General features: G+C 41.6%; 1 protein-coding gene across 2 annotated transcripts; it reads left to right on the top strand.

Moving 5' to 3' along the window:
• The first annotated feature begins 1,061 nt into the window (after positions 1 to 1,061).
• On the top strand, positions 1,062 to 9,631 carry LOC148038046 (uncharacterized). Of its 2 annotated transcripts, XM_087668324.1 has the most exons (11): positions 1,064 to 1,514; positions 1,670 to 1,851; positions 2,000 to 2,668; positions 2,750 to 2,866; positions 3,216 to 3,564; positions 4,261 to 4,460; positions 4,836 to 4,912; positions 5,659 to 5,760; positions 5,853 to 5,937; positions 9,084 to 9,185; positions 9,267 to 9,631. In XM_087668324.1, the coding sequence occupies exons 1-11, from the start codon at positions 1,334 to 1,336 to the stop codon at positions 9,357 to 9,359; spliced, it is 2,157 nt and encodes a 718-aa protein (XP_087524450.1). In that variant the 5' UTR covers positions 1,064 to 1,333; the 3' UTR covers positions 9,360 to 9,631. The 2 variants fall into 2 exon arrangements, with proteins under 2 accessions (XP_087524459.1, XP_087524450.1); XM_087668333.1 differs by lacking the exons at positions 9,084 to 9,185; positions 9,267 to 9,631 and having other exon boundaries at positions 1,062 to 1,514; positions 5,642 to 5,760; positions 5,853 to 5,940.
• The last annotated feature ends 203 nt before the right edge of the window (positions 9,632 to 9,834 follow it).

Genomic DNA, 9,834 nt, shown 5'->3' with positions numbered 1-9,834 from the left:
GTTGGCCAAGAGGCTAGAATGTGGGTTGGATTCCCAAAAGGTAATAAACCCCAAAGAGACTTTTTAACCTTTCAATGCCACATGTTACTACCATTAGAAAAGTACATAGGCCAATTCTATGACCTTAGACACATACTTTCACACAATCTTTCCATCATAACATCATCCTTGATCTTTGCTAATCTAAAAGCATTGTTCACACGATAGTAAAGAGATGGTGTGAGCTTGTATACTTTCACATGGATGTTGCAAAGCATATAACGATCATAAAGAGAATCAATAGTTAATGGCATGTATGCTTTATGAACTTGCTTGTTCTCTCTTGCACATGCAACTCTTTTTGCTACAGAAACCATGTGTAGGTTAGAGGCCACAGGTCAAATACCACTTGCAAGTAGAAGCTAATTCTTTTTGTAGGGTCTACATAGGAGTGTAGCTTGATGTTGCAATTAGAAGACCCTTGTGATGCTTGGGAGTCATGCCCCGTTGTAGGTCCTATATACTATGCTTTCTTTTTTGCCATGTATGCAAGTTGTATGATATAGGGAATTGGATAGAAACATAAGCTCCTCCCAAAAACTCGAAGCTTGTGGTGGTTGCTAGACTCAAAGTAACCCTTGATAACTAACTCCAACTAAGTATAGTCCTAAAGCCTTGTGGAATGTTGACTTGACAAACCAAGAGAGTCAGGAATTTATACGCAAATAGATAAATTCTTACTAATAAATATCGAAAATAGAAAAAGTTAGGGTGGATGAATAGAAGAGAATTGTTTTGTAACTTTTGCTAAATTGCAAAAGTTCTAAGAGTGTCTTTATGCATAGATTGTGCCTTGAATTAAGGTTCTCTTCTTTGCATGTGCATGTAGGAGACAGATTGTGCCTTGTTTTTTCAAACATTTCCTAGTGTGCAAAACCCTTCTAATACGCATGTGAAAGTTTTGGGGTACGCTCTAATTGTTTGGCTCGCAATATCCTCCCCGTGGGTTTGTGACAAGCCCGCCCGCAAGAAGGTGCTCCTGGGAATTTAAGGCGACTTTGTGTGAAATAATATTACTTTCACTTGGGGTGTTGCGGCGGGGGGACTCGGGAGGCAGGGTAAGAGAGTTCAGAATCCAGATGATGAGAGGAAATAAAGAGGCATAGGAACCGGAGAGAAAGCGCTGCTTCCCGCGAAACATTCTTTTGAGTTCTCGTCATCAGCCTCATTCAGAGCGCCACACAGAACAGAGCCGGAGGGGGGAGAGAGAGACGCTTTCTTTTTCCCCTGCTTCTGCTCGTGCCATCCCTTTCTTCTTCATCATTATCATCATCGTCATCATCCCTCATCATTCATGGGAGCAGGTCGACGCACTGAGACTCACCTCGGCTCCAACCCTCCCTTCCTCGCAGGGAGCCCCGCCGGCCCTGCAGCGTCTGGCCAATTCCTCCTACTTCGCCCTCAGAACCTGGCATCTGTCATATTCGGGTGCACACATGCCACATTCAAAGAATGCATCCAGCAGCTGATCTTTGGTAACCATGTTTGTCTCTCTTTCCATCAGACTTTACATCATTCCTTTCACTTGCTGTAATCGAAGGCACGTGCACCGATGATCCCACACATGCGACATTTGTTTTCATTCTGCTCTCATCAAAAGCGTTCTTGCTTCAATGGATTTTATTGCCAGGTCTTCCATTTCAACATTTCCAGTACGTTGAGAATGTCCAGCCAGGAATGCCACTTTTTTTGTTCAATTACAGCGACCGGAAGTTACACGGCATCTTTGAGGCTACTTGTCCCGGAGAACTCAACATCAACCCGTACGGGTGGTCGCATGATGGGGTGGGCAAAACACCTTTCCCAGCACAGGTGTGGCTGTCGAATCCCACCTATGTTTTATCGGTTCATGTATAGATATCTTTGTACAGCGAGTCTATGTTTTATCAGGTCATGTAGTGAACACCTGTAAAGAGACTTGCAAAGAAACGACAATGACTTTGCTTAGCTCTATCGACAGGTGCGGGTCCGAGTAAGACAGCAATGCCACCCTCTTCCCGAAAATATTTTCAAGACTGCAATAGCGGAGAACTATTATAAAGATAATCACTTCTATTTTGAGCTCACCACCATTCAGACAAATGCATTGTTAGCCCTGTTCCAAGGCAGCCCTGCAACTTTAGGGGAAATGCCATCAATAACAGTGCAGAAGAGATCTAAGAAGCAGGGGAAGCAGCAGCATGAAGAGGAAGATGGGTGGTGTAAACCAAGAAGAACTTCCAAGGCTGCGATCTTTGATGCATGGCATCAGGCGGAGCCATTCATACCTCCAACTTATGCAGACCATCAATCAGATGAGATGGAGCCAACTGCATCTGATTTTGACCTGGAATCCACCTCAAGGATTGGTTGGGAAGAACCGGATGGTCTTCAACAGCAGAGTTCGGATATGACATTCCAAGAAGTGAAACAGCAGCCAAAGATCCAGAACACCACAGAAGAAGGTGGTCTTGAAAGCAGCTCCACATTCCCAGAATGGGAGAGGTTAGAAAGAGAAAGGTGTTTCCAAGAACAAGAATTGCTAAGAGAAGAGCGAGAAAGACTTAAGGAGAGTTTAAAACATGTGGATTCTTCTGTGGCCAAGGCTATACAGAAGAATTTGGAGCTTTGTGCAAATGCATTGGCTCAGGTATATAAGCTATTTTACTTTTTGTTAAACTCGTGACAAGCACCCAGGCTCACAATTTTTGTTCTTTTTTGTTCTTTCAAGATGCGGCAAGACAGATTGGAGCTGAAAAATGTGTTGCATGAAGCTTCTATGGAGTTGGGTGCATTGAGGGAATTGGACAAACTACGGGAAAAGAATGCAATGCTGGAGCATTCTCAGGTAACATGTGTCCATTTGGTAGTATTTACAAGATCACACATGTTTGACAAGTATTTTGACTACTCTATCATTGCTAATATAATTTCCGGAGTAGCTACTTTAGTTATGAGTTTGAAAGCCAGGTGTGTGACGATGGGCTTTTCACTGCATTGAATAGGTTATTTTGCAGTCTGTTTGTACTTGCTGCACAAAGAAACTGATTGTGCTGTATGCTATCCTGGTCAGGTTATTGTGGGGTTGTTTAAGCTTGTTGATAAGGAAACAGTGTGGCATGCTTGTCTAGTGCAAGGCAGGGAGGGAGGGAGGAAGGGACTGCAGCTAATGTGCTGATTGTATTTTGGGATGTCAGGTCCAAATGTGTTCAGAATTAGAAATTCTCAAGTTGGACATGGATAGAATGTCAAAACAGTTAGAAGCTCTATCACAAGGTAATAGGTTTGTCACTGTAGCAGCATCCACAGAAGCTGAAGTTTGTGAGGAGGAGCTTGATTTCAAAGCTTCCTCACACAAGGTGTATCTTCTTGGTGGCCATAATGGTGAAATGTGGCTGGATAATGTGGATGTTTACTGTCCAACTACACACGAGCTACATAGTGTCTCGCCAATGTTGAATCCTCGATCATATGCTGCAGCAAGTGTTCTAATGGGACAGGTGTATATCTTTGGTGGTGGAAATGGAAGAATCTGGTACGATACGGGTAGGGATCAAACCTTGGTACATTAATGGGCATTTTGCAGTTGTGTGCTTTACTCAATAGTATCAAACTATATGGTTCTGAACCATATGGTCATCAGTTCTGAGACTAGGTGATATTCTTCTGTTGAGGAATATAATGTGTATGTGGTGTCTTTTAGTTTAGTTTTTGGTTGAAACAGTCATGCTCATAATATTGGAATTAGAGTTGCCACAGCCTGCAACAGCCTGATTTTCTCTTCATCCACAATTTAAGCTTTTGTTCTGTTGTGTGATCTCCTCAGTGTCCTGCAGTTTCTTTGTTCCTATTCACTGCATGCCTGCTTTCCATAGCTCTCACCGGCAGCTCAGGAAAACATTCTTATCAAGTGTAAGCCAGGGTCCTCAATCTTGGTTCATGTAACATAATAGCCGTTTTACAATAGCTTTCATCTTGTCGAGATCCATCATTCTTATTTCTTTATAAATGGTGTGCTTTCAAGTACTCGATCACTTCTTGAAAGACTCACTCTTTCTGTATTTATGTGGAGCTGATGTCTTACGAGTTCCTCAATACCAGTATTACACCTCTCAATCTTTTTATGAAATTACAATAGTAGCCTCTTGTGGTTTTCAATCTGTTTTCGGAAATACATTAAAAATTTGTTTTTTCATGGTTTCATTGCGGTTCTTTTGAGTTTCTTTTTTCTGTGATGCTCAGTGGAAATTTACGATAGGATGAGGGATGAGTGGTTCTATGGTCCTCCAATGAGTCTGAAGCGTGGCAGTTTGGCTGGAGCTACTGTTGGAGACAGAATATATGCAGTTGGTGGTGGCAATGGTCAGATCAGTTTTTCTGATGTTGAATGCTATGATGCTCATCTTGGGATGTGGATAAGTTCCACGTCGATGCTAAACAAGGTATACCATCTTAACTTTTGATTCTTTCAAGACAGCTCCCAATATTGCATTTCATCTGAAGGCAGTTATTTGGACTCATTGGTTTTTATTGCTCAACTATTTAGTTTCATGAGTTTTTGCAACATGTAAAGAGTTGCTTATGTTCATTCATGTACAGTGCTGTGATGCTGTGTGAAAAGGTAGACAAGAAAAATAGAAATGGCATGCCTAAACTCTGCTCAAATGTGATTTAAAATGGGCATCTTAAGCATCTGCTTTTAAATACCAACATGCAATACTCTGGTTGTTCCAAACAGGGATGCAATAGCAACTGCTGCATTGGTTTAAAAAAAAAACTCACAATGGATTAATTAATGTTTGCTGTTTTGTTGTTAGCGTTTTGGTGTTACAGCTACAGAGTTGGAGGGAGCTTTGTATGCCATGGGTGGCTACGATGGAGTAAAATATCTGACGTAGGCTTCTATTTTGACAGTATGCTCTGGTTCTGGATTCAGTGATGTTACTGTATTGCATCAATGTGAAGTGTTAGGCGCTTTCTGTTAGGGTGTAAGCACAACAGCTAAATTTGTCGATGCATAGTGAGTGGGGATTTTTATTTATTTGTTAATGTTGAAAGTCTGGTTCCCTGCCTGGTCGAAGTCTGTGACGGAGGCAGCTGTAATCCAGACACTGGCATATTTCAGTTTCTCTATTCCAGGAGGACTCCTAAAAAAACTTGCAATCCACTTCATACATAGAACAGAAGCTAACATTTAAGTGTTTCATTGCTTTGAGATTTTTACTAGCTACTAGGTAAACCCTTCCATTTGATATGTCAGATTATGTCTCAACTTCACAATAATGGACTAGGATAAGGAAGGACTGAAACTTGCTAACTTATGCATGTTAAGAATAGGAAAAATCATGGTAACATCAATATCAGAGATGGATAAGTCATATTTTCAACTTAAGTATGTTGATATCAAAAAGCAGAGGGGTGCCTTTGTGTTAGTCCACAATGGAGATGCCAGAGGTTTACACCGTGTTCCAAATATTGAGCAAAAAATTGGAGATGAAAGAAACAAATGAAGTTCTCATAACATTATCTATGGGCACCAGCTTGTGTAAGACATGGCGAGTTCACTAGCTGATGCCCTGCATGCACATGGGCTCTAATTTTTAGATGATACTTGTTGAAATAGTTGTGTGTGCTGCACAGATCTGTTGAAAGATTCGATCCTCGTCAGGCTTTATGGACTTCAGTGGCTCAAATGAACAGTAAACGGGGAAGTTTTTCTGTAGCAACTTTGGGAGGGAAAATGTGAGTGTCATCTGTGTCTAAAATAGTTCTAGTGTTCTTTGGTAGACATATAAAAAAGTGCCTTTTGGTTTCCATCCATGTTACTACTGCAGCTATGCAATTGGAGGCTATGATGGGAAAGACTTTTTGAATTCTGTCGAGTACTATGAGCCTAGAACAAACTCTTGGTTAGAGCTGGTAAGTCAAAAGTTCCTGCCTGGTGCCACATTTGAAATTTCCAGTGCTAAAAAATAGATACAGGTAGTGGCAAGTCACAAGTTACTGTCTGGTGCCACATTTGAAATGTCCAGTGCTTAAAAAATAGATACAGGTAGTGGAAAGTCAAATGAACTGTTTTCTTTTTGTGCAAGAGTATGATCAAGCAAGGACATGCTGTGTCTCGGTTAACTTAGGTGGAGCATGATCGTCAGCAAGGAAGAACAATCATAGAGGGTCACATTATGGAAGCTTTCATAGTGTAAATGGCATTTACTAACTAATTATGGACTGCAGTATCCTCAGACTTGGCCTGTCCATGTAGCTCTTTGTTATAGTGTCAGCCTCTCTTGTTTCTCTTGCAACTCCATTACCTTGCAGCATGAGAAAGGGCTGTTGAGAAACCCTAGTCATTAAGTTCATTACATTACCTTAATTCCTATTTTGGTTCCCATTTACAGCCCCAGAAAGGCTTATTTGTATCATTTATTAGTGTCTGGGTGCCACTTGAGAGAGTTAGGGTGCCACCCTAGATAGTTCAATAACTCATGTGTCTATAAATAGGGCACGGTCATTCACTCTATATCACCTCTCAGTCATTATTCATCTTCTCTCTCCATCAGATCTGCTCTTTGTTCTCCATCTCTCCTACACTTGGTGGATGCTTCTCACAAGAATGGTTTGAGTGCTGCTGTTTGGAGCTGTCACCATCATCAGCCAGTTGTTCCAGCCTGCCACACTGTTTGGGACTGCTGCCCACCTACGTTTTACATCATCAACATCTGCATTTTCATCTTCAACCTGGGCAGATTTGCATTTTACTGTCTTGCCCCTTCCTAGCCTCACTCGTGGCTCCCTTTCGCAGTTTTCAGTCTGGGCACCAGCTGTTTTGTACCTCTTGGAGCATGCGGTGATTGTTGATCTTCTCCACTCCAACAGCCCTTGGAGGACTGCATTTTGCTCCCTCTACAGCTGGCTGTCCTTCCTTCTACAGCATATACTTCGATACCCTATTGCTTGGAGGACTGCGTTTTGCTAACTTCACTGTGCTAGATTCCCTTCAGGTGTTGCCACTTGATCAGTCAGGACAGTGCAGTCATCTCAGAGTTTGCTTCATTGTATCAGCATGATTTAGTGTTCATCATTCTTCACTCTTCTTCTAAGTTTTTCTTCTCTCAGTGTTTGCTGTACACAGTGTTTCTCCCCACAAACACTAGTGTCTCTTTGATATGGTATGAGTACATAACGTCGCGTCACTTTTCTTGACAAGGGCTTGTGAAATCAAGCAATTGGTGGCATTTCAGGAAATGATGCTAGTCTTAAGAGATTGTCAGAAGGAGAGACAGATTGGAGATCACTCTCATGGGAGACCAATGATCACCTTCTTAGGAACTGTGTGCAAGGTCCTAGCTAAGATAGTGCAAACAAATTGGAGATCCCCATCAATGGAGAGCAATCGCCTATGTGGAAGTGGACAGATACAAACTCCTCAGATGAAAAATGAATTCTCAGATCAATGAGAATGAACGAATAGCTACAAGAATCTCTTAGGAGCTGTGCATGTAGATGATTATGGCCGGTTGAGGGAGGCCTTCATTCTTATCCACATGGGTGATTACCTTGCTGGACATTGAAAATTTTTGCAAAACTGTTTCATTTTGGCTGCAGCCTATCCCTTGTTAGGTTGGTTTCATGGGAAGTTGGCATAGCATTATGCTATCTGCACTGATGATCTGACTATTCTTTTATTGGTTTCTGCAAATGGCCTTTGGTTGGAGTTAAAAGGGTGAATGGGAAGGCACCTTGGTTGCATGGGTTTCTCTCCCATTCATTTGAGGAATCTCTGCCTTCAACTGGACTGCACACAGTCTATGTTCTGATATGGATTTCCCCTGGACACTGTTTCAGCATTATTTGATCAATCTGTCAAGACTGCCTACTTGCTGTTTATTTGCCCCTGTACATTTTAGATGCAGCAGGTTGATTCTTACTTTGGCTCACCCAAAGTAGAAGTTGCAGCACCTTTTGCCAATCGAATACTTCAGGAGTTATTGGATGCTGGAATTTGGAATCATATAGTCTTTAATCGACAATGTAATTTTTTGGATTATCTTCAATCATGTTAGTCAGCCAAGTACAAAATTAGTTTAGCTGGTGGTCCAGGTTGGTCCTTGGCTGATGGTTTTGAGAGAGGCTCTTCTTGGCATCATCCTAGGTGTCAAGTTGACATCAGCTGGGCTGCATGTGCCTGATGTTGTCATGCTGGGTGCCAGGTTGGCATTGGGTGGGGTGCATCTGCCTGATGTTGTATATAACCCCATACTAGATTCTCTCTAGATCTTGTGTGTGCAACCTAAGGCTTGGTTGGTGGGGATGGCAGTCTAGTATGGGCAGAGGTTGCCTGGGAGTTATCACACACCCTGAGGATTTTACACTATTGACGTGATAGTCCAGAGGTTGGCCTTGCTTGTAAAATTTATATTCAGTTTGCATTGAAAGTCTCCCCTGTTGCTCTTGTATACGGATCCTGTGACTTGTTATGTCATTACATAAGGTGGATATCATTCAGTAGGCTTACACTCAATAGCCTTTCTGAAACATTTCCTACAGGCCTTAACACATCTGGACAATGGATGAGACAGGTTTCTGAGAAGCTTAGACCGAAGATTCAAGCCTGATGATGGTTTTTAGTTTGTTTTCACGGAGTTGAGGTTAAGTTTCAAATTTTACAATTGTTTTTAAGGGTATCAAAGGGGAATCTTGTCCCATCTAGGCAAACATTAGACTGGGAGAGCCAGTTGTTTCAAAACAGTTCATGTTTCTGCTCCAGAAATATACATATTTTAATTAAATGTCTATAGGCATAATGTGCCGGTATTGAAGATTTTATAGCTTATCATTCCAATATGCATATATCATATGGAACGATAGATGCATCCGAAACGTTCCAAGCTAAAAATCTTGCTCTTAAAGAAAAGACGAAGATAAGCTGACCAAAGGTCAGTTTGAAGCACAGCTTATTCACAGGATTTACCACATACAGTCTTGAGCTTGTGAACTATGTGATTGTAGATAGCATTTCCTTACTGATGGAGGAATTCTGCTAACATCTCCTTGATGGGCTGCAGGAATCTAAAATGGTGACGAGGAGAGCATATGGATCCGCTGCTGTGGTGGATGATACCCTTTTCATGTTTGGAGGGTTTAACGGTGGTCCATACATTGACATGGTAAGTTAAGACAAACCAATGCAGCATATGCTTTGTCTTTGTTAGAACTTAAAATGACTCCTTGCATTATTCACAAACCAGGTTGAATGCTACAATGAAAAGTCTAGTTGGAGCGTTGTTGAATCTGCACAATTGGGCAGGCGATGCTTTCTTGCCAGTGTGGTCTTGGCTTAGTTTTGCATCATAACACTCTTCTTTTGTAAACATGATCTTCCGTCTAAGATCATTAAGGCCTTGTGAATATTCATCAAAAAGGATTTTTCCTGTATACTCCCCCACTTCGGTTTCCATGGTGTATAATGATCTTTATAGATCTCATGTTAACGTTGTCCGTCCATGGAATCTCCAAGCATTTGTTCGGTCTTTTTGCAGTAGTACCCTCTCCCTCTCAATGACATTGCGTCTTGTGTTGTGTCCCTTTAAAAGAGTTGATTGTCTTAATTAAAGCTTGCCAACATTTGCCATTAAAGGACTGAGAATTTTGACTAATCTTTTCACATAAAAATCATTTAAGCATATCTATTTGTTGTGTGCCATGTAGTAGAGACCTCCTTGAGACTAGGTAAGTCGGCATCGATTCAAATTCATGAGGTTGCCTTTGGCGATACGAGCGTTGTAATAATACTTGGCCTAAGAACTAACTTTGCCA

Source organism: Lygodium microphyllum, chromosome 3 (genome assembly GCF_053477565.2).
Source record: "Lygodium microphyllum isolate KBCC chromosome 3, Lygodium_microphyllum_v1.1.10, whole genome shotgun sequence".
NCBI lineage: Eukaryota > Viridiplantae > Streptophyta > Polypodiopsida > Schizaeales > Lygodiaceae > Lygodium > Lygodium microphyllum.
Note: the sequence above shows the minus strand (reverse complement) of the source record. Positions and strands in the feature narration are given on the sequence as shown.

Bases quoted from the DNA above. Each gene is read 5' to 3' on its own strand.
- LOC148038046 (XM_087668324.1), top strand. From the start codon at position 1,334: ATGGGAGCAGGTCGACGCACTGAGACTCACCTCGGCTCCAACCCTCCC. The intron at 2,669-2,749 runs GTATATAAGCTA...TGTTCTTTCAAG, and splicing joins GTGCAAATGCATTGGCTCAG to ATGCGGCAAGACAGATTGGA. The intron at 3,565-4,260 runs GTAGGGATCAAA...TGTGATGCTCAG, and splicing joins AAGAATCTGGTACGATACGG to TGGAAATTTACGATAGGATG.